General features: G+C 44.2%; 1 protein-coding gene across 10 annotated transcripts in view; it reads right to left on the bottom strand.

The window, feature by feature from the left end:
- CDH13 (cadherin 13) overlaps positions 1–27,933 on the bottom strand; it is a 1,167,676-nt gene that overhangs the window by 124,647 nt on the left and 1,015,096 nt on the right. For all 10 annotated transcript variants that reach the window (XM_077984054.1, XM_077984047.1, XM_077984053.1 and 7 more), the window contains 2 exon segments: positions 7,807–7,989; positions 360–613 (listed from right to left, as the gene is read on the bottom strand). In XM_077984054.1, the coding sequence (XP_077840180.1) occupies positions 360–613; positions 7,807–7,989 (437 nt within the window).

The following is a 27,933-nucleotide window of genomic DNA, read 5'->3' as shown; positions in this document are numbered from 1 at the left end:
CTAATGACAAAGTAGGCAAGTTTCTGAGATGCAGGAGGCTACCCGGAGTGGCTCCCTCCTCTCTCCCTTCAAGTACTGTGCTCAGGGCCAGCAGACCTTGCTGGTCATTTGGGAAAACAGCCCTGAAGCTACTCTCCTCCCAGGTCGGAATCAGGTGGGAGCACCACCCTCACCAGAGAGCCTGGCCCCCTGCAGCCGTCAGCCACAACCTCCTCGCTATGACGCTTTCCTCCCACTTGCCCGGATTGTTAACAAGTTTAATTTAATGGTATCTGCTCCTGACAACCAGCTTCTGCGACTGGAAAGGAAAAGCAATTCCTGCCCACCTCCCGTCTGTGGTTCCGGAGCCACTCACCCACCTGATGGTTTGATGCTGCAGGGAGTCGGGGTCCGTGGCATTCACTGTCAGTAGCACACTGCCCACAGAGATGTTCTCCTGCCTGGTCACCATCATGGGGTCTGGGTAGAAGACTGGGCCCTCGTTGACATCCAGGACAGTGATGTGGACAGTGGCTGTGGAGCTGGGGCCATAGGAGACATCGGGTACGAGTGGGTCCTCATTTTCCACTTTGATCAGCAGGGTGTGAAAGGCGGAAATCTCATAGTCCAACGGCTGGAAAGCAGACAGAAGGGTCTCAGGATGCACACCAGCCACGAAGGGCAGGTGGTTTGCACAAACTCCCTCTGAAATTCCACGAGCCACAGTGGGCCTTCAGGGATGGAGCTGGGCTTTGGAGGCAGCCTGTGTAATTGGGGGGCTATCTTTAAGACAAAGAATACGAAACATGAAAATGTGAGATTAGGTATGGATGTTGGTTTTTTGTTTGTTTGTTTGTTTTTTATTAAGAAATGAATGACAACAGATGACTTGAGCCTTAGTGATCTGGGCAGTGAGTGACTTGAACCTTAGTGAGCCTCCCTCTGAGATCTTGTTAGGCAACTCCCTGGCAACGGCGAGGCTTAAAGCCTCCCTGCCTGGAACCTGTAACTCCACAGCCCCGACACCCACGGGGGCTCTGGTAAACAAGACCACAAAGCCCAAGCCTCAGTCGCTTTACAGCAAGATAACCCTGCCTCTGTGATCACAGTGGATCAAATGGAACAGGAAAACCAAAGTTTTATATTTAATGTTTCTCTCTCACTTGCCACAAAGTCAAAGGGTCTCTATGTCCCTTCAAGCATAGCCTGGGCGCATGGTTTCTAGTAGAGTACAATGTGGGGAAAAGGATTTGAGAGTCTGAGCCATGTGGAGTTAAGCCGCTGGGCCCTGCCCATCTGAGGGCATGTGAAAATGTATGGGAGCATTTTCAACTGACTCAAGGACTCTACAGCCATTTGCCCGGCAGGGGACAGCAATACTAGATTCAAAGCCGTGCCCAGGACAGTCCCACATAATGGTGGATTGTCCTACCCCAGTGTCAATGGGCAGCCTTGATGAGGACCACTCTAGCTGATTTTGCAAAGGGGGCCGATAGTACCCACCTCCCCCAGCCACTGTGTGGACTAAACCAGAGGATGTCAAAGAAACTCCATGATAAACATTAGGAATACAATGGTGCTGCCAACTGAGTGTCTGTCACTCTCTTTCCCAACCACGAGAGCACATGATGTGGTGGCTGCAGGCATTTCCCAGAGTGGGGCTCTGTCAGGGGTGCATGGGGAGACATTTAGGTAAGATGAGGGCATACTGCTTCTGTCAAGTTATTTTCCTAATGCTTACTGGCACAAGTAGCTAACCCATCAGACCCATGCCATAATGGGTATTCTTGCAAGAAGGACAAGACTAAATGAGTCAAGAGATTTGATTTACACTCAACTAAAAGTAAGCAACTACAGTTGTAGAGGTTGCTGTGGATGTGGGAAAATGAAAGCAGAGATGAGGACCATTGATGCTGGGGAAAGAGCTGGCACCAAAGTGGGAGTGGAATCTGGCAGGTTGGGTCAGAGTGTCTTTAGGCAAATAAAGTCACTTTCATAATAATTACAGCTGACATGTATTCATGGCTAAGCACTCCACACATGGGAGAGTGTGTGCACACATACACACACTGGAGATGCTTCCTGGTTGTAACTGGACTTCCTCTCTTCACCTAGAACAACTCCCAGCAGGGTTAGTAATAGGATTTTAAGAGTTAACAGATGCAAAGCTCTTAGTACTGAGTGGCTGCATAGTGGTGTTTCGGTTCGATCCCCGTAACACAGCAGTAATTTACCATTCTATCCTTCTTTCTATGGATCCTAATAATGGATCTCTGTCCATCCCAAGTGATGCCAGAATGTGCAACCTCAGTAAAGTAAACTTCAAACCAGGGCCAGGGAGCTGCCATGCTTGGAAAATACAGCCATTCATCTCAAATAGGACCCTGGAGGGGGCAGAGCCTTTGGCTTGTTGGGTCACGAGAACGCTGAGGGTGGGTCCTCTGAACAGCAGTGAGATGCCGAGCACCTCAGTCTCCCAAGGGCCATCTCCACCCACACCAGCACTAATCACAATCTTGGCCTCATTTGGTCTGACATCTCATTCCCCAGAGCCAGAGACCTACGCACAAGCAGAAGGATAGTGGGGTTTCTGGGGAATTCAGCCATCTGCTGACAAGTGAGACAGTCAAGATGCTTGGAAATAACCAATTTGTGCCGCTCAGCTCCTTTTCCTCGGCTGGGGACCACTGGTTGTTTTTTCCCAAGGAGACGATTCCCTCCCTCCTCTCCTTCTTTCCTGGGGACATCATTATTTGCAGCAAAAGTTCTTGCTCTTATAACTATAAGCTGCCTTGGAGGCTGTAGACAGACACCCTTTCTTTCACCCGTGAATACAGAGCACCTAGCACAGTGTCAGGACCATAGTGAGCTCTAAATAAATATCATTGGATGAATGAATGAATGAATGAATGAATGAATGACAGTAATTCTTGTGCTTTTCTCTAGCACTAGTCTTTTGCAACACAATTATATATCATTTTGATTATGCAAAAATCTAACATTCTTGGATATTTCTACCTTTTAAATCCCCTGTTTTTTTAATTAAATAGAAAGATGGGTGGGGGTCAAGTCCTGGCCCTGATGCATCATAACGCTGGGACCACCAGCAAGTCACCGCCACCCCTGAAGTCTCAGCTTTCTCTTCAATAAAATCCTAGTACAGAGGATTGTTGTAAAGATCAGGGGACAAGATGAATGCTGAATATTTCCCATGGAGCTAGGCCTAGCATTGATATCAATAACAAGAAGCTGTGAAGATGGTGAGGAAGAAGAGCGGGGAAGCAAGAGCTGCAAGAGTCATTTCCCCAGCCCCAGTTTTTCTCCTATGTTCCCAGGCTGACACTCCCTGAACAGAACGCCCTGAACGGAACGCTGGCTTCGGAGGAAGTATGCCGTGGAGGATGCCACAGAGGAAGGGGAGCAGCGAGGGAGGGAGCCACGCAGTGAGAGGCTGGCCTTAGGAAGGGAGCAGGGCCACGTTAATGTTTATTTCCATTCACCCAAGGTGGGATCTACTAACTCCAGCTGTACGATGCCCAGGGCCAGAACACCTAGAGCTGGTGACACATGGGTCTCTCTTCCTAATCCCCTCTGAGGGCTGTAATTGGATTAAGAAGCCCTCTATGATCTCACAAAGTACACAATCTTATTAATGTGCTTTGTCTGTTGCCGGGCCTCTGTGTCAGGGATGGGAGGAAATTGAAAATACTCCTGATGGAAGCTACAGAGAGGCAATTCAATTAATATTTTTTCAAGTGTCAAGAGAGGGTGTAAACCACTGTCCTGGGAAATTTAAAGCTTGGAAAAGCTGACTCACATGGGAAGGATGGAGGACCTGGGTTTGTTAGCTGGAAGAGGGAGGATCCAGAACTGACTGGATAGCTATGTTTAGGTCTGTGAAAGGTTTGGGGAACCAGGGATGCTTTCTGGATGCTACTTTCTTTGAGGACAAAATAGAAAATAAACTTAAAATGCAGGATTGATTATATTCGGCTGAAAGAATAACTGTCTGGTGGTTTTAGAATCAGTTTAGAAAGCAACTAAGGGTGTTTCTGATCTGAAGGTTTTAAATACGAAGCAGGAACTCATTTGTCAGAGCCACTGGGATTTCGTCCTTTTGAGAGGCAGGACTGTACTGGAAACCAGCAGCATCCTGAGGCTCCAAATAGTTGTTCCGTATGTTGGATTGCTAACTGGTTAGGGCAGACCTGCTCGTGCTTGGCTGCCCAACAGCAATCACCAGCCCACCCTCTTCCTTATCCACTGTAAAAGTCCAAAGGCCAGATGTGGACTTTCTCAGCTTTCCTTGAAGTTAAGGAAAATCTGTCATCGGCCAACGAAACATCATGGGAAATTGCCCAGGGTACCCTTAGAAAGGATGTTTTCTGCCCCGATAAGAGGAGAGGGTCACATGAGAGCACCTTCTCTCATTCGCCTGGCTGCCCCCTTATGTCCTGCATTAGGACACAGCAATGGGAAGACATGATGCCTGGGGCTTTGGCAGCCACTTTATGTCCAAGAGGAAAAAGTCAAAAGCATCTGAGGCACCCCACTGCTGGCTCTCTGCCACCTGGAACTGTTGGCCAATCCTGGACTGGCCTACCTTCATCTAGTTATAAAAATTCTTAAATTCCCTTCATTAGTTAAGCCGCTATTAGTCTAACATTCTGTTACTTCCAGCAGAATGCATTCCTAATGGTTGCCCCAATGGCTGGCACAGTGGACAGCAGCAGAGAGCATGGCCTAACTGGCTTCTAGAAGGTGGTCTGGGGCTCTGCTTCACATGTGTTGAGAGATATATAGAGCTCAAGGCCCTTCCTACTGACCAGGGAGACAGCCAGTGTGGGGTGAGGGAGAGTCTGCATCCCAATTCCAAAGCAAAGGAAGTTCACTCACTAGCAAAGCTGAAGTCAGTAAGAGCCTCAGCCTCTGTGGGCACCTCTTCCCCTGGAATTTGCAGGGAGGGCGGACAAGCTTATGGAAACCCCTTCCCCAAAGGCCATGTCCCTTGACAAGAGGTGTGCCCTGTGAACAGAACCACCTGGCACACCTCTCCCTCATTTTCTGACACAGTGGGTCTGGGGCAAGCCCAGAAATCTGCATTTTAACTAGCATTGCAGATGATTCTTATATATGCTAGCATTTGAGAGCCATTGCATCATGGACCAGCGCAGGAATATAGGGAGAGGAGAATGGCTCCTTCCTACAAGTCCTGTGTTTTTTTTTTTTTTTTTTTGTTATTTTGAGACAGAGTCTCACTTTGTTGCCAAGGCTGGTTAATAGGGTGGTAGTCATTAGTCCATGGAGATGTCTTATTTAAGAGGAACATGTGGGTGATCTTACTTAGTTTTATGGCCCTGAAGTAAGAACCAGATGCCAGGTATAGTTTCAGGATAGTCACCCCCAAGTGTTACGGGTCTGGAGCGAGGAGGGTAGTACTGCTGAGCGGGATGATGATTTCTCAGAGGCTGGCATATTCAGAGGCCAAAATTTGGTAGGGGATATCCTTGTTGGTGAGGGACTTCTTGACTGAGATGTGCTATGTCCAATGAATGAATGCATGTACTACATAATATTAAGGATTTCTAGTACAGGTCAATATTCATATGGGTTAGGTTTTATTGTGTACTTGACAACAGTAGATGTGTGGTAGTTAATTAAGGAATTGTTAATACGTGCTTATATGTATGTAGACTAGGTTTGTAATGTACTCTTATATATGAATGTACTATGTACGAATAAGCAATTACAGTACTGCATATTATTCATGGGGACTAGCAGTGATGCACGAAGTACATAAAAGCACTAATGTATTTGGCAATGGCAAAGTTATCAGGAAACCCTGGCACTGGCCCTCTGTGTCCGTGGCTGCTGCACTTTCGAAGCTGTAAAAGTCATAGAATGACATAGCCACTGGCTGTCCTCTGTGGCTAATTCTGAGTCTATAAAAGCTGTCAGGCAATTTTCCAAACCTGCAACTTGAAGATAAAACTTGGGTAAATAGACATCTCCATCACACATCCTGGAGCTCAGTCTTCCCCAGAATGTGTTTGCTACAGCTCAAGGAAAATAGATATGAGCAAAACAGGATTTGGCAGGGTACAGTGGCTCATGTCTGGAATCCCAGCACTTTGGGAGGCTGAGCAGGCAGATCACTTGAAGTCAGGAGTTCAAGACCAGCCTGGCCAACATGGTGAGATCCATCTCTATTAAAAATACAAAAATCAGCTGGGTGTGGTGGCATGTACCTGTAATCCCAGTTACTCAGGAAACTGAGGCAGGAGAATCACTTGAACTCAGGAAGTGGAGGTTGCAGTGAGCTGAGATCATGCCATTGCACTCCAGCCTGGTGACAGAGCAAGACTCCATCTCAAGGAAAAAAAAAAAAAAAAAAAAAAAAAAAGAGATTCCAGAGAGCTGCCTTACTCTATCTACCATGTGAAGATAGAGAGAGAAGATGGACATCTGTCAAAAGTGGGTCCTCACCAGACACAGAATCTGCTGGAAGGTTGATCTTGGACTTTTCAACCTCCAGAACTGTGAGAAATGAATGTCTGTGGTTTATAAGCCATCCAGCCTTCATTATAGCAACTCAATGGACTGCAACAACAACCCTAAGAGGTAGGTTCTATTATCATTCTCATTTTATGGATGGGGAAACTGAGGCACAGAAAACATGGGTATCTTGGCCTAGGGCACACAGGGAGTGGGCAGCCACGTCCCTCCTCTGCCCACTGCTACTATGACTATAAATATGATTGATCCCCGCTGCTCAGGAAAATGGCTTCATCCACTAGAAAAGAAAATGTGTTCCCATGAAGGTCCTGGTCTCTGGCAGAAACTCTCCCCAGAACTTCCCATTAAGAGTGAAACTGTGTAGAAATGCCTCCTTTCGGAATGCCAAGGCCACCCGTAGCAAGCCTTCTGTGCCACCATCCCCAGTAATATTTCTGGATTATCAGCATGAGCCAGAGGTTTTACATTTATAATTACATTTCCTCCTTGTTCTACTCGTTGCCAGCGAGAGGGTCAGTGTGTGAGTCAGCAAGGCTCACAGAGGGTTTACACCAATAATTATGTTGTGTGTGTGTTTTTAAGGAATAATTGAGTTCTGCTAAGAAAGATTAAGAAGACATGTCATAGCCACATTTTGAGCACAGGTCTCTAAAAACACCTTCACACATCTCATTTTGGCATATCTGTTAGTAATTCCTTAGCAAATGTATAAAAAATTTCATTTAAAACTTAAGTTTGGGCCAGGCATGGTGGCTCACACTTGTAACCCCAGCACTTTGGGAGGCCAAGGCAGGCGGATCACTTGAGGCCAGGAGTTTGAGACCAGCCTGGGCAACATGGTGAGACCCCATTTATACTAAAAATACCAAAGCTAGCCAGGCATGGTGGCAGGCAGCTGTAATCCCAGCTACTCAGGAGGCTGAGGCATGAGAATCACTTGAACCTAGGAGGTGGAGACTGTAGTGAGCTGAGATTACACTACTGCACCCCAGCCTAGGCGACAGAGTGAGACTGTCTCAAAAAACAAAAATGAAAACAAAAATAATCCACTTAAGTTTGGTTTTCTTAAAGTTACACGTAAGTTTGGGTATTTTAGAACCTACAAAACAGGTTTGTTTGATGGCTGCTTGTTTATGCTGCTGAGGACAGGAGGGCACACTTAAGCCATAAGCATTTTCCTTTGTTAATTCCCAGAAGGAGGAGACTGGGGGAATTTATCTGTGGCCTTCTAAACTCGGTGATTCTATGAGTCCCCTCATAGGGCACTCCATGCTTGCAAGAGGAGAAAGGGGCAGTTGGAAGCACCCTTACTTTGACGACAGAAAGCATCCCTTCATTGGTTTGGGGGTTGGTGTGGATTTCGAAGCTCTGCCCTGGGTTTCCGTTGATGATGGTGTAGGCAGCCCTCCATGCACCTGTGGTGGGGTCATCTTTATCTTCAACTGTCAAATTGACAATAACTCCCACAGCTCCTTCCTCGACTGTGGCTTGAAACTGCAAAAAAAAAGCAGATGGTAATGGTCACTATTTTGAACACACATAGTCAACTACATGCTTTGCACTGGGTACGTTACACACATCATCTCACATAAACATAAATAACATAGGAGGATTATGATTAGAAGATACTATGCTCCTCTTCTCAGCTTTTCTTGAACTTAGGTGAGGCCATGAGACTAACTTCTCTTCTGCAGAATGATACTGACCATGGCTGTGCTGTGCTGCTCTGTGGTGGGAGGGTGAAAAGAACAGCTGTGCCTCCTTTCTGGGCTTTTTCACCCTCTGCCTACCTGAATGCAGAGGACCACAAAACCCCAAGGGAGCAGGGAGCCACAGGGGAGGAGGAGCTTGGGTCCCTGAGTCACCACATGGAGGGGAGAAACCTGGAGGCCAAGAACACCTGTCCTGAACTATCATTGAATGAGAAACAATTTTCGATTGAGTTCAAGCCATTTTTGTTTGCATTTGTTCTCGCAGCCTTGCCTCCCCTAAACAACAACATAATCAGATGAGTAAAGCGCTAAGACTTCTAAATGAAGAGACTGGGGTTTGACCCCAGATCCTCTGCTAGACCCTGCTATTTTCTCGAATGAAGAAAACCAGTCCCATTCTTTCCACTCCATATCCACTCTTTTTTTTTTTTTTTTTTTTTTTTTTGAGACGGAGTCTCGCTCTGTCGCCCAGGCTGGAGTGCAGTGGCCGGATCTCAGCATATCCACTCTTAATAGGAACTTAGAAACCATTTGCTAAGAAATCATCTACATCAATTGTTTGGAGCCTTGTTGTACCTGTGTTTCTATTGTAATACATCTCAAATACTTATTGCAAGTAGGTGTGGTGAAAATAAATCAATAAATGAAAAATCAACTTTCTCATAGATAGAGAATTTCATGAGCTATCATTAGCACATTCCTTTGAGCTGGAAGCATAAAGTATTGTTTTGGTGCTTACCTCTGACACACTACAGGTAAATAGTAATCTGTTTGCAAATATTTTATAAACAAGTAACACCAATAAGCTGACAAGAAGAAGAAATATCTTGGAATTTCGATTAGTAGGAAAGTGAATCTAGAGACAGTAAGATGATGTCAAAAAGCCCTTGTGTTCAAAGAAAAGTAATTTGAGAAATGAGGTTTCAAAAGCAGTGACTGATTAATTGACTTGCAAATCATTAATCATAAACCTTAATCCTGAGGCCTCTCAGGAGATGGGGCGGGGATTGGAACTAATTTGTTTATTGCACCTCGGCAAACCCGGATGAGTTGTCTTCCATAAAAGGAGAGCTGGAAAATTCTTAGAACATGCATGGAGGCTAGAAAATAGTGGGAACGAGGAGGGATACTGAGGCTGCTGCCACACAGAAACAGCTCCAGGGGGCAATTATTTTGATCTGATTCATATGATTCTTGTTTAATGTCTACCTATCTTCTATCTTCTCCTCTTCTCAAAAAATCATAGCATTCTTGAGCTGGAAAACTATACTAATGGTTCTCAGCCCTGTCTGCACATTAGCACCTCCCAGAGGCTTTGAAAAAGCTTCCTGAGTCCTATTCCAATTCAGGATTCCCCAAGGTTAAAGTGCATGAAAATCTATTATGGTAGGAGGGATTGATGAAGGAGAAAGTGCCTGGGGTCCTCTAGCCAGGTTGGAGCACAAGGGAGATCAGTCCATCTCTGGTCTTCTGGAACATGCGGGCAAGTGGCAGAATCAGGCATCAGTCAGGGAATCAATTCAGATTCAGAATCCCCAGACCAATTCAGATTCCCCAGGCTCTGGGGTAAAGCCTGGGACTCAGTATTTTCTTCATCTGACTAGACAAATCTAATATGTAGTAGGGGCAAGAAGCAGGATGGAGTCCAAGTCTAAGGATGGCAGGCAGGTGTCAATGACAGGACCTACCCTTGTGAATGGGTGAAGCTGCCTGAGTCTGGTGTGGACAGGCCTGCAGTGCATCTGGGTTCAGCAGGAAAGAGTGCTGTGATCAATTAATGCTATCTGCCATGTAGCCAGGAGGGGGCTTGGTGACACATGAGTGATCTAATCCCTTCATATTACAGATGAAGATGATAGCACAGAGAAGGAAGGAAGGAAGAAGGAAGAGTGCTGCCCAAAGTCATTTAGTGACCCAAAGATCAGACCTAAGTCTCCTGGTTTCCGGTAATCTTTGCTCCCAACCAGTTCTGTCATTCGTGCCCACCTCAGATCCCCAGGGCTTAGGCCAGTCCTTCCTTCACCTGCTTGCTGCAGTCCAGAGCCAGAGGACTGGTTGTCCCTGAAGATCACAGCAGATGTCAGCTTATAACCTGTCCTTGTGGCTCATCCGACACCTGTACCTTAGGAAACCAGGTGTCAATCATGTGGGCATGAAATGGGCTAAGGCTAGAGGATGCTGGGAACCACCAGTCAGGTAGAAATGCTGTCATGTCCAGTGCATAAGTGAGAAGTTGCTCTGTTAAAGCGGGTGTCATTGCCAAGATGAAAACGCTGTGACAAACCATGATTTGAGGAGGCTGGAGGCTCTATGTGCACCTGTCTCTTCATGGGTTTATCTCTAGTCTCTTGCATGGTGCTAGGTGCACAGAAGAAACTCAGTAGATATTTGTTGAATGAATGAACGATCTTAAGTATAGGAAGTGGGATCTGGCAGCAGAGGCGAGGGCTGAGGGAATGTGAAGGGACAAAGCCATACAGAAGGAAGACTAAGAGGGACTGACTTGTTGACTGACGCCTGATTCTGCCACTAGCCTGAGTGTTCCAGAAGACCAGGGATGGACTGATCTCCCCTGTGTTCCAGCAGAGCTGTGCCATGACTGGTGGACCCCAGGCACCTTTGCCTTCATCAACCCCTCCTACCATAATAGAGTAATGTGCCTTAAAAAATTTATTTTGGGGGCTGGGCATGGTATTCTAACACTGTAATCCTAGCTCTTTGGGAGGCTGAGGTGGGAGGATCACTTGAGCCCAGGAACTCAAGATGAGCCTGGGCAACATAGTGAGATACCCTCTATAAAGAAAAAAATTGTAAAAAATTAGCCAGTTGTGGTGGCACGTGCCTGTGGTCCCACACACTCAGGAGGCTGAGGTGGGACGATCTTTGAGTGTAGGAGTTTGAGGCCGCAGTGAGTTATGATTACACCACTGCACTCCAGCCTTGGTGACAGAGCAAGAACCTGTCTCAGAAAAAATTATTTTTATGATGTGAAGAAAAGAATTAAAAATTTATTTTACCCTAAAAGTTATTTTTATTTCTTTCTGATTTTAGGGTCCTAGCACATGATAACCGTGCCTGATGGATGAGTCAGCCCTGATCCAACACACCAGCAGGTCTGAAGATGGGATGGATGAATGGATAGATGGATGGGTGGATGGGTGGGTGGATGGATAGATGGATAGACAGATGGGTGGATGGATGGATGGGTGGTGGATGGATGGATGGTACGTGGGTGAATGGGTGGATGAATGAATTAATAAAATTAATATTTAGGCCACGTATAAGTGAGACAAACCTGTGCAGCTTCTTTCACGACACTGATAGTTTTATGTCTGCAGCACCTGCTGAAGGGGCTGGTATAGAATACCTTGTTAGTGTGTGAGCAAATGAATTCAGGTAGAATGGAAAGGTGCTGATGTGCTAGGAATTCTCAGAGATGTGCACTGTGGCCCTCATGTGTCCTTGGATGGGTCCACAACGATATTTACCTGCCATCCATCTATTTATCCATCCATCTATCCATGCATCCATCCATCATCCATCTCTTTATCTATCATTCCATTCATCATCCATCCATCCATCCATCCATCCATCCATCCATCCATCCAGGGATACACCACTAAACAAAACAGAAATGATATTTCCTCATGGAAATTGCAGGCTGAAACGAGAGACAGATAGGAAAGAAATGTATAACAATGTGTTAATTGTCAAGGAATAAAATCACAGTTCTCGGGGAGTCTCTCTGTGTGTGTACAGGCGGGTATCTGATCCAGTCTGGAGAGGATCATCAGGGAAAAATTCCCTGAGAACTGAAAGAGGAGGAGGCCTTAGAGAGGTGAAGGGGGTGAGAACACACCTGGCATCTGAAAGAGCAGGAACAAAGGCCAGGTGGCAGGAAGAGCCACAGGTGCCTTTGCAGAGCAAAGGCAAGCTGGGTGTGGCTGGAATGAAGCAGAGAGCCAGAGAGAACTCTTTGACATCAGACTCCAGAGGTGGTAGAGTCAGCTTATGCAGGGCCCTGTTGGCCATGGAAAGGCATTTGGGATTTACTTTGAAAGCAAAGTGTAGCCTAATCAAGGAACTGGGTTATGTTTAAATTTACTCCTGAGAGAATACAAAAAAAAAAAAAATTAAATATGGAAAATGTTCAACACAATTATTATAGTCTTTGTTAAGACCATTATCTGATTTCTGCATAAACTATGAAGCAGTTTCTTTGAGCATCCATTTAGAAGCTCATTATTGCTTAATTAAATACTCATTCTATTAATTCTATTCAACGTTTTAACCCCATTATATAATTCAAGAAAGGAAAATTAAATAGATTAAAATGAAATGGTACCATTTTACATTTCTATAGCAATGTTCACTTTGTGATTTAAAAACAATAGACAGACATTAATTTACTACACTAGAGCAGGAGGAATTATTGATTGTACTATTACTACCTTTAATTGGAAAAAATAGATAAAGTTACTTTTCTGTTAAACTGTGTGGCAAATCAAATGCCAGATACAAAACATATTTTTACACAATCACTGTGGCTTGTTGGGACTATGTACTGGGCTTATTTGCTCTTCCCTCCAAATTCAGAACTGAGTATTTTGTTCTCTTTGAGTTACATCACAGACATTTAGGATGAGGCTGCCTGGATGAGCCACAAAGGCCATCACTAGTGGGAAGAGGGATTTGAATTTTATTATGCACCAAGAATGCATGTTCTTCCTCCAAGAGCAGAAAGTTGACCTTTAGATTAACATGGAAGATGGAAATAATGATCAGAAGGTTGGAAAGCCACAGATGGGAAAGAAGTGACAGAGGACAATTTTAAAGGACTGGATATATGCAAGCTTGCATGCTTGACCACTTGCATGTTTGACTTGAATACTAGTCCAAGTTCATGAGCCATTAACCTAAAGTTTCACAGAGAACTAATATGGAACTTGAAAAGCTGGGATGTAGTCATTTGGGCCTTGGCTTTAAAAAATTAAAAGACAGGGTGTCACTAATTTCTATTTGTGATGATAAAAGGGTAGGGCAGAGACCATCAGAAATGTAACTTGCAAACATTTTTGAGTCTATGTTTACAAAAAAGATACAGTTTACTGGAAGACTCTTCCCAATAGTCTAATGGGTAGCAACTGTTACTGATATAAATAAGATAATGCATTTAAGGAGTTTGGCAAATTGCCTGGCGTATGTATAACAAGGAGTCAGTATTTGTTAGCAAGGATAATGATGATGGATTTTGCCCTGTATCATATGAAATTCTTACTAAGAAATTGGAGAATTTGGTTTAAACCCCTGTGACTCTTTCTGCTCTTAACACAGTCTGCCTTATAATGTAGTTATGTATATATGTATTTTATTTTCCTCGAGTCCTGTGGAAGAAGTTTTATTTCAGTTATGTATGCCTGGCATTCACACACTTGCTCATTCTTGTTATGCTCCAACAACAGACACGAGGCAAATGATGTCAATCCTATCATGTCCACATTTGGAAGGGAAAGCTGCATTAGATATCTGGTTTTCTTCTATGATTAGGATTTATATCAGAATGGAAAGATACAACAATTCATTTTAATAGATACTTGTTGTATCTGTTGCATGCTGGAGACTCCACTAGGCACAAAAATACATAAGTAAATGAGAGGGCTAGTATTCCCTCCAGTGCCCCTTTCTTTGTAGGTATTGTACATCTATAACATATCCTGACAATTTATTTTCTACCACTTCTAAAACCATTTCTCACTGTCACACATCCAAGGCTGTACCTGTGGCCAATTATGAATGCTTTTATGTTTTGACATGATTTAGTTTCCAGGTAGCGGTCTTTCCGTAAATGGTGCTGGATCAATTGGATATCCATCTGGAGAAAACAATGAATCCTGACTCCTACCTCACACCATATACAAAATGTGAAAGGTAAACAGTAAAGTTCTTAGAAGAAAACATATGAGAACATTTTCAGCCTCCACATCATGTTTATGTGCACACACATATAATATGTAATATAAAATATTAAAACTATAATTATATAAAATATACATAAGATATATGTTTACATAAAAATTTTAAAGAGTATACAGTACAGAGATCTAAATAAAGTTCATTCAATATCTTAAGAAAGCCCTATGTCTCAGAAATGATTAATAACAGAGCCACACAAGGGCCTGTGGTTGGTTGACTAAGAACCATAGTATGTTCATCGGCAAGTCCTCAAGATGACTGGAACCTACTAAGTCCTTCCCTAGCTAGGTCACAGTAGAATAGGCATAGCCAGGCCTTAAAGTGACTACAGGAGCAAGACGAAAGAATATTCAGGAACCCACTAGATCATCATAGTCCCAGTCGTTGGTGAGGATCTTTTCCTTCTCCTTTTTTTTGAAGCAGGTCTTGCTCTGTTGCCCAGGCTGGAATGCAGTGTTGTGATCACGGCTCACTGCAGCCTTGACTTCTTAGGCTCAAATGATCCTTCTGCCTTAGCTGGGACCACAGGCATAAACCACCATGACTGGCTAATTTAAATATATATACATTTTTTTGATGAGATGGGGTCCTACTAAGTTGCCCAGGCTGGTCTCACACTCTTAGGCTCAAGTGGTCTTCCTGCCTTGGCCTACCTAATTGCTGGCATTACAGGCATGAGTCACTATGCCCAGCCTTCTCCTCTCTTTATCTCATTAAAATTCTATAAATGATTTGTTTTCTTTGAAGATACAGAGTGGTGTCAGAGACCTGATTTTTAATGCCCATGGGAGGTAACTCACACAGGAAAGAAATAAATCAGATGCTAGAGGTGAGAATTCCAGTTACCATGAACAGAAAGAACTTGGCAGAGATTTCTCTGCCTCTCAAGCAGAGACAACCTGGGGCATGCTCCTACCAATGTTGAGATGCTTGAGAGTCGGAGTCATATCTCTGATTCCCCAAAATGCTCAATGCCACATCTTTCATAAAGTAACAGCGCTGTAAGCAGACACTAACTTTTGGAATTATTTTGTCTCAAGAATAAAAACCCAAGGTGGAAAGATAACAATGCACATGTGTTTGAGAGTCTCCCAATGAGAATAGTAAACAGATCTTCTCTATTTCTCCTGAGAGAAACGAAAGTGGACTCAATTGTAGTTCAAATGACAGAGATTATACAATTTCTAAATGGCAAATTAGAGTATTTCTTTCCTGAAAATCTTAGCGGTTTTGAGTAGATATAGGTCAGGGCGCCTGCATAATCCATAAACCATTTGAGGGAACTAAATCCACCCCCAGTCCCTGCTGAAAAGAGTGGTACTAGGGAGTCATTTTGTAACATGTGATCCTAGCTTCCTTGGCCATAGCTGATTGGACCCAGAGATGATCACCTGACTCAGAGGTAACCAATCCATTGGTTGATTCGTGAAAAATGGGATTATTTCTTTTATAAATTTGAACTAAGAGAGAAATAGAGGTTTCTCAGCATTTGTGCAAGAGGTGGCCATTTTTTTGTCATTTGGATATGGATAAATTCTCAGAGAAATCCAATATGCATGGAGAAGCAAAAGAATGGAGAAATTGAGAGAAAAATTTACAAAAGAGACTTTTTTTTTTCTGTGACTCAAAGACAAAAGACAGATAGGAAGTTTTCTCAGTCGCTGACTGGTTTCCCAGTCCTGCTCTCAACCCCACGAGGTTCCCTGTGCTCTTGTCTGGGGGAACCTCTGTTCCCATCAACAACCTCATTTTCACTCCAGCACCTTGAGCAGGTTTCCATTCCTTGCAACAATAGCGCCCTGGGGAAAACAACTCTGAAGATATCTGCTGAAATCATTAGGTGAGTCGTCCCTTTGATGGTGCTTTGGGTTTCATAGACGTTTTCTCAAGTATTTTTTCTTTTTCACATCTTGTTGTGAAAAATATTAAACATGTATAAAAGCAGGTAGAATAGGATAATAACCCCCCACATGCCTGTCTTCAGGCTTTAGAGATCCTCAACTCCCAGCTTCTGGTGCTTCATCTTCACAGCCACCCCTCCCCGATCCTGCACTGTTTGGAGCAAATCCCAGATGTGCCATTACATCTGTAAAGATTTCAGTCTAAAACACAGAGATTCTTTTTAAGAAAACATGATCAAAGTCCTTTCTTGATCCAACTAACATTAATTTCTTCTACGGACAATTTTGTGTTTCCCTTTTGTGCCAGATGCTTTGCTAAAAGTATTTGCATGTTATCTCCATCATGCAAAGTGAGAGTACCTACTAGTTATGGTAACGGACAGTTACAGAAAGGTCTATTAAACATCCAGAGACTTCCCAGTTAAATGTCTGAAGCCATCCACCGTTACTAAACAGGTGAGAAAATGCAAAACTAGAATGTGGAAACAGTTCAAAAATAACAAGGAATAGCATCTTAACAAGAAAGAAACGTGCCCTGAGTGAAGAGTCCTCTCCAAAATTCATTGGCATCCCAGGTAGTGTGGTTCTCGATCCTGGACTGATACTAATGTCCGCCTCACTGATGTCCTGCCCCCATGTGACCCACCCACCCAGGGTGATCCTGGGTTGAAAGGAAAATGATGTTCCTAGACAGCACTTATCTGTGAGGCCCGTAACACTGAGAGAGAAAATGAAGCATCCCTCAACCCCCTGGCTCTACAGGTTCTGGGGAATGAACCAAAGGGCAAGAGAGGGAAACATTCACTGCATGCCCTGGCAGGAATCGTTCCCTCTTCCCCTTAGGGCACACTTCTCTGATTCATTTCCTGTGAGATGTTTTCTTGTGTCGGCTGCAGACACACAGAAAGTGCAGAGTCCATGGCTTTTGAGGAAGATGCCCAGCTGGTACAGTCCACTTTCCAATGACTGTACTCTTCCTCTACATGGCCCTGTCTACACCAAATGCAGACGTGCACATTTGCAAAACTAAAAATGAAATGCATTTTCAGGGAGAAAAGGCTTGTGTAACAAAGCAGGTCTTTGCCCTACAAAACAAAATGAAAAGACAAGGCCACTGAAGACTGACAGGAAAATGATGCAGTGGAATGGTGGTTCTTTTTTATTTTTATTTTTATTTTTATTTTATTTTTATACTTTAAGTTCTAGAGTACATGTGCACAATGTGCAGGTTTCTTACATATTTATACATGTGCCATGTTGGTGTGCTGCACCCATTAACTCGTCATTTACATTAGGTATATCTCCTAATGCTATCCCTCCCCCCTCCCCCCTCCCCACAATAGGCCCCGGTGTGTGATGTTCCCCTTCCTGTGTCCAAGTGATCTCAATGTTCAATTCCCACCTATGAGTGAGAAGATGCGGTGTTTGGTTTTCTGTTCTTGTGATAGTTTGCTGAGAATGATGGTTTCCAGCTGCATCCATGTCCCTACAAAGGACATGAACTCATCCTTTTTTATGGCTGCATAGTATTCCATGGTGTATATGTGCCACATTTTCTTAATCCAGTCTGTCACTGATGGAAATTTGGGTTGATTCCAAGTCTTTGCTATTGTGAATAGTGCTGCAATAAACATATGTGTGCATGTGTCTTTATAGCAGCATGATTTATAATCCTTTGGGCATATGCCCAGTAATGGGATGGCTGGGTCAAATGGCAAACTGTGTTCCTGAGAACCAAGATTTTTTATTTTATTTTATTTTTTTGAGACAGGGTCTTGCTCTGTCACCCAGGCTGGACTGCAGTGGTGTGACTGTGGCTCATTGCAGATTTGACCTCCTAAGCACAAATGATCCTCATGCCTCAGCCTCCCCAGTAGCTGGGTGTGTGTGCCATCACACCCAGCTAACTTTTAAATTTTGTGTAGAGATGGGGTTTCACTATACTGCCCAGGCTGGCCTCAAACTCCTGGGCTCAAGTGATCCTCACGTCTTGGCCCTGCAAAGTGCTGCAATCATAGGTGTGAGCCACTGAGTCCAGCAAGAATGTTTGAGATGGTACAGGAGTCCTACCAAGGCATCAAACATTTTCCTTCAAACAATAAGAATTTAAACTGCCTGAGCAATCTGTTAATTATATTTTATCTGTTTTGTATATTAGAATTCCTGCCTAGGATTTTGATTGAAAAAAAAAGTTATGTTGCTAAAGAGAGTTTGAAAATCATTGCCTTAGGGGAATGATGAAATAAATATTACATTAGATGGTGACAGAAAAATAAAAACCAAAGACAAATATGCCTACATTCTTTTTCTTTCTGAATTTCAGGCTTGGATACTTTATTTCATTGGACGTTAGTAGCTCTCCTTCACTTGAGTTTCTCTCTTAAGAAAATGCAAAACACATTTGTTCATCTGACAAGATAATTGAAAATAGTTTAATTCTGAGAAGCAGAGAGATTTTCTGTAGAGATACTCATTTGACCACAAATATCTGAATCTGGATGAAGAATGGCTTTTCAAGAAACAATAACATAGTCTGCTTTCTAAAGACACTGGAGTTTGGCTTATGCAATTCTGCAGATTTAAAGGAGTAGGAAATTCAATGAAGTGGGGCAAATTCTAGTTGGCCTCTAACTTAGTGGTTCCCAGTTCCCACTACTGGTCTGTAACCTGTTAGGAACTGGGCTACACAGAAGGAGGTGAGCTATGGGAGAGCAAGTGAAACTTCATATGGGAGATCAAGCAATGGGCTGCTCCCCATTGCTCACTAATATTACCACATGAGCTCTACCTCCTGTCAGATCAGTGGTGGCATTAGATTCTCATAGGAGCACAAACCCTATCATGAACTACACACACAAGGGATCTAGGTTACGCATTCCTCGTGAGAATCTAATACTTGATGATCTATCATTGTCTACTATCACTCCCAGATGGAACCATCTAGCTGCAGGAAAACAAGCTCAGGGATCCCACTGGTTCTACATTATGGTAGTTGTCTAATTATTTCATTATATATTACAATGTAATAATAATAGAAATGAAATGCACAATAAATGTAACGTGCTTGAATCTTCCCAATACCATCCCCGCGACCCCGGTCCATGGAAAACCTGTCTTCCACAAAACCAGTTCCTGGTGCCAAAAAGGTTGTGGATTGGCTGGGTGTGGTGGCTTCTGCCTGTAATCCCAGCACTTTGGGAGGCCGAGGCAGGAAGATCACCTGAGGTCAGGAGTTCGAGGCCAGCCTGACCAATATGGTGAAATCCCATCTCTACAAAAAATACACAAATCAGCTGGGCATGGTGGCAGGCATCTGTAGTCCAAGATACTTGGGAGGCTGAGACAGGAGAATTGCTTGAACCCGGGAGGTGGAGGTTGCAGTGAGCCGAGATCGTGGCACTGCGCTCCAGCCTGGGTGACAGAGTGACTGCATCTCAAAAAAAAAAAAAAAAAAAAAAGTTGTGGACTGCTGCTCTGATTCATGGGTACATTTCTGATAAATCGTGCAAGTTCTCTGAGACCCAGTTCACTTATCTGAGAAACGGGTATCAGACTAAAGCTGTCTGTCATTCTCAACCCTGACTACACATTAAAGCACCTGAAAGCCTTAAAACAAACCCACTAATGATATGGGGTACTGCTTTCAGAGATGGTTCTTGGATGGGGCTGAGGCATTTGTATTTCTGAAAACACCCCTCCTGTGATTCTAATGAACAGCCAAGGGCTGAGGACAACAGCTTGAGGTAACCACTGAGGTCCCTTTTAGTTCTAAGATAAAATGATGAAAGAATCTTGGTGGCACATTCTAACTAGTGTTGGGACCTTGCTGGTGAGGACATGGGACCTTGCTGGTGAGGACATGGGACCTTGCTGGTGAGGACATGGGGCTGGCAGTGCTGAAGGATGCCACTGGTGGGGAATGTTGTGAATTCTTGCTGTTCTATGTGCAAGGAGTACACAGACATTGCTAAGCAAGCGAATGCAGTATCTTTGCCAAGCAAATCACAGGTCTGTCTCGTGGAGGTCATCTCTTCCACTGACTGTTTGATTTCTGCAGACACATCCTTCACTCATCAGTTTGTTTTCCATATCCCCAGCCCACAGCCTCTCCCGCAAAGGACGGGTCTACTGCAGAGGAAGGTTGGCTGTTCAGTAAAGTAGAAACTGATTGTCAAGGGACACTTTGGAGCTACTGGTTGGCTGCCATCCTGAGCATAGATGAACTTTATGTCTAAAGTGCTACTTTGGGGGTCAAAGAAGATCCAGAAATTAAGTGAGCCTCTGCCTACTCACGAACCCAGAAGCTATCCCAAGGGGATCAGAGTAGAGATCCCTGAAAAGCAGCAGCCTGTCTTCTTGACAGTCTATGGGGGACACCTTGTTTGACTTCATAATGCCACTCACTGTCCCAGAGACACGGTGGCCAGGACACTTGGCTCAGGAACAATGCAGCAATGGAGTGGCACTACAGACAAATGGTCCCGTGTTGAGGGATGAACACCCTTTACATCACTCATATGGCTGTTTCTTTACAACGAGCTGGATCCACAGTCTGTTACTCTGTCAAAGGAGGAGACTATTTCTTTCATTTTGCCATTACATATGGAGGGCTGAGATCTTATTCAGTTCATGTGACTTCAGTCTTTCCTAAGAATATGGAAGAATAAAGACCAATTGAGTGCCCTGAGTTTACTGTACCTGAAGTGCAAGTTTTATTCTCCAAAAACATTGGCATCAGCCTGTGCTTTAATCACTTCTCCTGGAGCCCAGGAGCTGGCATTCCCAGAATGTACCACATCTAAAATTCATAAGCCACCAGTAGTGTCAGTCCCTAAAGAATGACTTGGAGACATGAAATGCCTCCTAAAATCAAGCAATTCTTTATACCCTGCTGTCTTATTCCTATTACAGGCAGAGGATAACTGGGAATGGTTTGTGTTTGTGCCCAAAATTGGCTCTGCTATTGCCCAAACTGCAGGGGAGGGTGGCAAAGACCAAGATTCTCTGAGCAGTCATTCAAAGACGCCTACTTTCCCACAGGAAATGGCTCAGGAGTCTTGATCAAGATGCCACTAAATCACCTTTACCATTCAAGGGTAAGAATGCCTGGATCTGGCTGACTTTTTCTTAACATGGCTCCGGGGTTCTGGTGCCAATGGCAGCTCTTCATCCATCACCACCTGGATGAGAACTTCCAGACACTGCCTGGAAGGCAATTTCATCACTCTGGATTTTGTAAAGTAGAAGCGGCTGCAGGGCTGTGAAGAGAGAGGAATCACACACTCACGCCTCCAACCCTGGCCTCTGCCCTGTATCCAGGATTGCAAGTGCCAAGTCACAGCCAGCATCTGCCTCTGGGTGTCTAACGGGCACCTCGAACTTAACATGATTCCACCTTCCGACTCCACCAAAACAAATCTCGTCTTTCCCCCTTCTCCCTTCCTTGGCAAAGAGCACCACCATTTATTCATGTTGTGTAGGCTGATAAGCCCAGGAGTCATCTTCTGATTCCTCTCTTTTCTCATTTCTCACATCCAGTCCATCGGCAACAACTCTTAAAAACTATATGATTCCATTTCTGTGAAATGTCTGTGCAGGCAAATTCAGAGAGACAGAAAACCGACTTATGGTTGCCAGGGGCTGGGTGTGAGAGGTAGGAATGGAGAATGACCACTTAATGGGTGTAACGTTTCCCCTTGGGTGATGAAAAAGTTCTGGCCCTAGATAGTGGTGATGGCTGCATGCATACAGAATATGTGTTGAATGGGCCTATTTCTCTGTGTCTCCACCCCTACCAACCTTGGTGGAGCCATCAGAAGCTGTGCTCAGGCAATTTCATCATCTCCTACCCAGGTGTTTGACTCCTCCTCTATTTTCACCCCTGCCAGTTTCTCTCTACAACCTGTCCTCTGCATAGTCGCAGTCAGAGTTATCTTGTTACGAATTGAAACATGATTCATTGATTCAGTGAAGCCATTGAACACCTGCCACATGCCAGGCTCGATTCTGGGTGTTAGGGAGTCTTCACGGAACAAAGAAGACACACATTCCTGCCCTCATGGAGCTGACATGCCTCTCTCTTCGCAGCCCTGTAACAGCTTCTACTTTACAAAATCCAGAGTCTTTCCCACGGGTTCCCAGGCCTTCTGGGATCCGCCTATCTCTGCCTTCTCTCCCTCATTCACGTGGGCTCTGCCATGGGTTTGCATGCAGTTGCTCAAGCTGCAGGACTCTACCTGTGTCGTTCTCTCTGACAGACCCTGGTCTTCATGTGCTGGCACCGGTCTGCCATTCGGGCCTCTTGCTCAGTGCTCCACCTCAGAGGGTCTGGCTTTGTCACTCATCAGCTGGGTGCCCTGACACAAACAACTTCACTTCTGTAAGCCTCAGCACTTCCTTATCTGTAAAATGGGGATACGGTCCTTGCTAACTCCATAGGTGATTCTGATGAATAAATGAATGAGCGCAGATCAAACTCTTAGCATGGTGTCTGGCACATCCTAAGAAGTGGGCACCTGTCAGGTATCCAAAGGCCGGGCTGGAAGAATCAGACAGACACAAAGGATGCCAAAGGGAATCATGGTGGGAGATGTGCCAACAAGATTTGCCAAGTTTCTCATCACTCAAATGTGTTCAACAACATGAATCCGTCCTACAAAATTCTAAATTGGACAGGATCTCAAGGCATGCCTTGTATGCTTCTGTCCTTGCCTTCAAAACTGGAAAGCATGCTGGCTACAGCTGGGTCCAAGGTCACAGGCTGTGCATCACATGTGCCAGGAAGCAGGTGGGTGGATATGGCATGGCCACTGGTGGACTGAGAACATGTGCCCCAGGGAGCAGTCCGCCTGCAGGAGTAATACCTGGAGACACAGTTTTGAGCCACCTGGAGATGCTCTTTCACCTCTCCAGAACCCAGGCTCATAGAGCTGGTGGGAAATCATGCAGGGATCAGGTGGCAGCATCCATTAACCCGTAGGCCTAATGCAGAAAGGGGATGAATGATGGGGTTAGTGGATCAACAGGAAACTATTTTGAGTATTTGCCTGGAGACGGAAGCACAGGCATGGTAGTTTTGTAGCAATAAAGAGCTATTTGGAACATCCCGGCATTTTTATATTTTAATTTTCTTTTATTGCTTTCTGATGAAACACACAAGATTCTTGGGCCTGTTTCCTCATCCTGAGGCTAGCAATCTGCATTCTGGCAGGATTCGTCGTCTGACCTCTTGTGCATCTTCTCCTCTTGGCCACTGATCCTGCCATCTTGTAAGGCTGCCTGGCTTGGGTCCTTTCCTGCACATTGTCCTGCACGGGACCTCTGCCCATCCTGGTCTCCTGACCTGCCTTACTTGCTTCGGGGTCTTTCTCTGTTAAATTCGGGGGCTGTTCCTAACTATGGACTATACCCTAATGTTCACATAAACCCCACCATGTGAGGGTGTAGGAGAGACCCTTCCCCCAGACATGCTTATAGATGTATCAGGTTGGTGCAAAAGTAATTGTGATTTTTGCCATTTTTTTAACTGCAAAAACTGCAATTACTTTTGCACCAACCTAATAGAAAGAAACGGAACAAATTCAGTCATGCCAGCTGCCTACGTGTCTCTGGTGGAATGATTCATTCATCCTCTATCCACACTTTTATCCTCCATCCATCATCCCCTAGCCACATGCCCAACCCTGTCTATGTATTAAGTCCCTGATTTGCGCATTCATTACCCCACCCATTTGTTCATTCCCTGTCAGCATGTTAATTCCCCCATCCATGTGTGTGTTCCTAGCCACTCCTTCATTTCACTCTCCAAGGACATATTCCCCTATGCAAGCCTTCAATCTCTTGTCTGTGCATTCCACAAATATTCATGACTGATGACACCGTGCTGAGCACTGTTCTTGATACTGGACACAGCAGTGGACAAACCACAGGAGGTCCCTTCTGTCATGAGTGTTGTCCCCATGTGGGAGTGAGATGCTACACAGATACGTAAATAATAAAATACCCAGCTTGTTGGATTATTTGAAGAAAAATAAAGCAGGGTAAGAGAATTCCTAAGTGATTTCTTCCTTTCTAAACCTTCTTCCCAACACATTAATTCTTCATTTCCCTCCTGGGTTCTGTTTCCTGTCAACTCTTCAACACCTAAGCACCAGAACTATGCTAGAGTGCTGGTGATATTAAAAGTAAGCTGCAATTCCTGATTCTAGGAGTTCTATATACTTTAATTTTCTCAGCTTTCGTGAGTTCTTTCTTCCCTAGAAAGATTTTCCTCAATCTGGTTTGATTTCTGAACTATGGAGGAAAAAAAAAAATCAGCTTGTGATTTTTCAAACCTTAAGAAGAGCTAAAGTTCTTCCTAAAAAGGTGACCCTTTGGGTGACATGCCCTGTAGTCTTTAGACATGCTGCTATGCAGTTTTTTCCTTTCCTTTTTCTTATTGCTAACAGTCTTATTGCACTATGATTCACATACCATAAAATTCATCCATTTAAATTGTAGATATGAATGGATTCCAGTACATTCACAGAGTTGTGCAACCACCACCGCAATCAATTTTAGAATTTTTTTATCACCTTCAACAGAAACCCAACCCCAGAAGCAGCCACTTCCCATTCCTCACCCTCTCCCAGCCCCTGGCAAGCACTAATCAACTTTCTGTCCCTGGAGATCTGCCTGTTCTGGACACTTCATAGAAATGGAATTGCGCAATATATGGCCCTTTGTGCCTGACTTTTTTCACTGAACATCGTGTTTTCATGGTTCATCCACACTGTAGCAGGGATCAGTACGTCGTTCCTTCATGTGGCTGAAAAGCATTCCATCACATGGATAGACCACGTTTTGTTTCTCCATTTCTCAGTTGATGGACCTGGAATTGTCTCCACTTAGTGGCCACTGTGAATAATGCTGCTGTGAATGGTCACATACAAGTTTTGGGAGGACTTATGCCTTTGTTCTCTTGGGTTTACACCTAGGAGTTGAATTGCTGGGTCATGTAGTGACTCCAGGCTTCAGGCACTGTATGAGACCGTGGACTGTCCGTCAGCTTCTCAGAGCCTGGCCTCCAGCTCCCGAGTGAGGAGAGGCAATATTTGAGAATGAGGGCTTGCTTTGTGAATGGCATGAGGGGCCAGTAAAGAGCGGGTACAAGGAGAGCCTTGTCTCTTTCAAAACCTTTGGCTAAACCACGAGGACCCTCCTTCTTCCCAATTTCCATGGGGTGTCGCTGAAGTTAATGGAGAAACTACAAAGACCCCCTGGAGCCCATGGAGAATCCCCCCCACCCCCAGCATGGCACTCACGGCCGTCTCTAACTGGAGAAAGCACATCTGTAATCTCCAGAGCTGTAGGGAGATTGACACACTTTTTAGTCTTGATGCTAACACCCCAGCACAAATAAGGACAAGAGAAACCTTCTGCTTTCATTACAAGGGATTTGTATAAATTCATACATGGAATTGATTTACAGTTTCTAATTTGCATTTAAATCCCAAATGTCTTAGTCAGAAGAAACTGCTCTAAATCCATTCTCTGTGTTTGCACCATTGATTCCCGGTTCAAATAGACCCCTTGGGCCCTACTGTAATTTCCATGGGCACATCCGCATATTCCTTCCAGAGGGGGCTGATGGAGTTTCTGAGTCCCACAGGGAAAAGAAATGGATGAGAATCATTCCCTTGGGAATCAGGCTCGACGAGATAAGGAGGATTAATAAAAGCATTCTCTGTCCCTCCTGGGCTCTGATCACTGGGTGGAGTGACATAATGGGAATCTGCATGGCGAGAGACGCACTCCAATGGCACTCTGTCACATTAAAAAGGACCTACGGGATGGGTGTGGTAGCTCATGCCTGTAATTCCAGCACTTTGGGAGGCTGAGGCGGGCAGATCACCCAAGGTCAGGAGTTTGAGACCAGCCTGGCCAACATGGTGTGAAACCCCATCTCTACTAAAAATACAAAAATTAACCAGGCATGGCAGTGGACGCCTGTAATCCCAGCTACTCGGGAGGAGAACTGCTTGAACCTGGGAGGCAGAGGTTGCAGTGAGCCAAGGTTGTGCCACTGCACTCCAGCCTGGGTGACAGAGCAAGATTCCATCAAAAGAAAGAAAAGAAAAAAGAAAAGAAAAGAAAAGAAAAGAAAAGAAAAGAAAGACCAGTGAGGAAAGTGATTCATGTTTAAAGCCACAGGAAGCTGTATCTTGTTATCTTTGTGACTTCCGGCAAGTCACTTAACCTCTCTTTGTCTCCATTTTCTCATCTGCAAAATGGGAATAATAATAATAATAATAATAATAATAATAATGCCTACCCTTATAGGATTATGATGAATTAAATAAAAAATTTATAAAATGCTTACATGAATGCCCAGCACATAAGCAATAAAATGCACACTGTTATAATGAAAATGGATAAAATAAATAAAGAAATGATGTTTGTTACAGTGAATATCATTTTAAGGAATATGAACAAAGAAATACACTTTGTTCTTTTGGGACCTTTTTGTTACAGTACCCTAGTCTCTCACTACCTAATATTCCTGCCAATAGAAAGTCCCCTTCTTATCTAAACTACTTAGAGCTAGGAGTCACTTATAACCAGAAGTGTTCTGATCAATAATTTTTATTTTATAATTTTTTGAGACAGGGTCTTGCTTTGTTGCCCAGGCTGGAATACACTGGCATGATGATGGCTCACTGCAGCCTTGACCTCCCGAGCTCAGTGGATCCTTCTGCCTCAGCCCCCAGAGTAGCTGGGACTGCAGGCATGTGACATCACACTATATATATATTTAAATTTTTAAAATATATTTTATATATTTAAATTTTTTATAGAGACAGGGTCTCACTATGTTGCCCAGGCTGGTCTTGAACTCCTGGCCTCAGGCAATCCTCCAGCCTCAGCCTCCTAAAGTGTTAGGATAACAGGCATTAGCCACCACATCCACCCTGTTTTTTCTTTTCTACTTGTAATCTAATCATAATCCTAATCTCACGTAGAGTCTTTCAACCTCACCACTAATGACATTCTGGGCTGGATAACTGTTCACTGGGTGGGGGCTGCCCTGTGCATTGGGAGATGCTGAGCAATGTCCTTAGTTCTTACCTACTAGATGCTGGTAGCACCACCCAAGCTGTGACAATAAAAAATGTGTCGGGTGTCCCAGCGGGGTGTGTAAAACGCTCTGGGGTTGAGAATCACTAATCCAGTTAAGCTGTGTGTGTCAGGTCTCCCTACATGACAGCTGCCTGTGTATGGCAGCCCACGAGCTCCCCTAGGACAAGAGTTATCAGTTATTTGGTCCTAGATTCAAACCTCGTAGGAAAACGCTGGAAGAGCATAATAACATTTTCTGGGGTAATTGAATCAGATGTTGCCAGAAAAACATTCAAGGGTAAAACCAAAGACTATAATTATTATGAAAATTATTGATGTAGTTTTCATTACCCTACAATTTTTGAATTAGCAGCTGATAATCCCTTTTATAAAAGAAGAAAGGTATTATTTTTTCCTGCTTTCTGTTCTTCCTGCTGCTTTTCAATAAATACATTTTATACCTGTGGGTGCCAAATAGATGCAGGTGCAACAAATTGACTCTGGTCCTACAGCCAGGGTCAAGTTCCATCAACCTACGAAGGAGCAGGGGCTTGAAAGGAGGCAGCTGTGTCACCCTTGGAGCTGTCTCAATGGGCCTCAGAAAATTAAAACATGGCATTTTCCATTTTGTCCAATTAGAACTGTGTTCAGACTCCAGCTTACTTGGCAATGAAGAAAAAATGGTCGGTGGTCCATTTTCCCCACTTGATTCTCTATACCCTCCCTACTCAAAGTGTGGGCTTTGGACCAGGTTA

This window comes from Macaca mulatta, chromosome 20 (assembly GCF_049350105.2).
Source record: "Macaca mulatta isolate MMU2019108-1 chromosome 20, T2T-MMU8v2.0, whole genome shotgun sequence".
In the NCBI taxonomy this organism is placed as follows: domain Eukaryota; kingdom Metazoa; phylum Chordata; class Mammalia; order Primates; family Cercopithecidae; genus Macaca; species Macaca mulatta.
The sequence above is the reverse complement of the archived record's forward strand: the minus strand, read 5'-3'. Positions and strand labels throughout refer to the sequence as shown.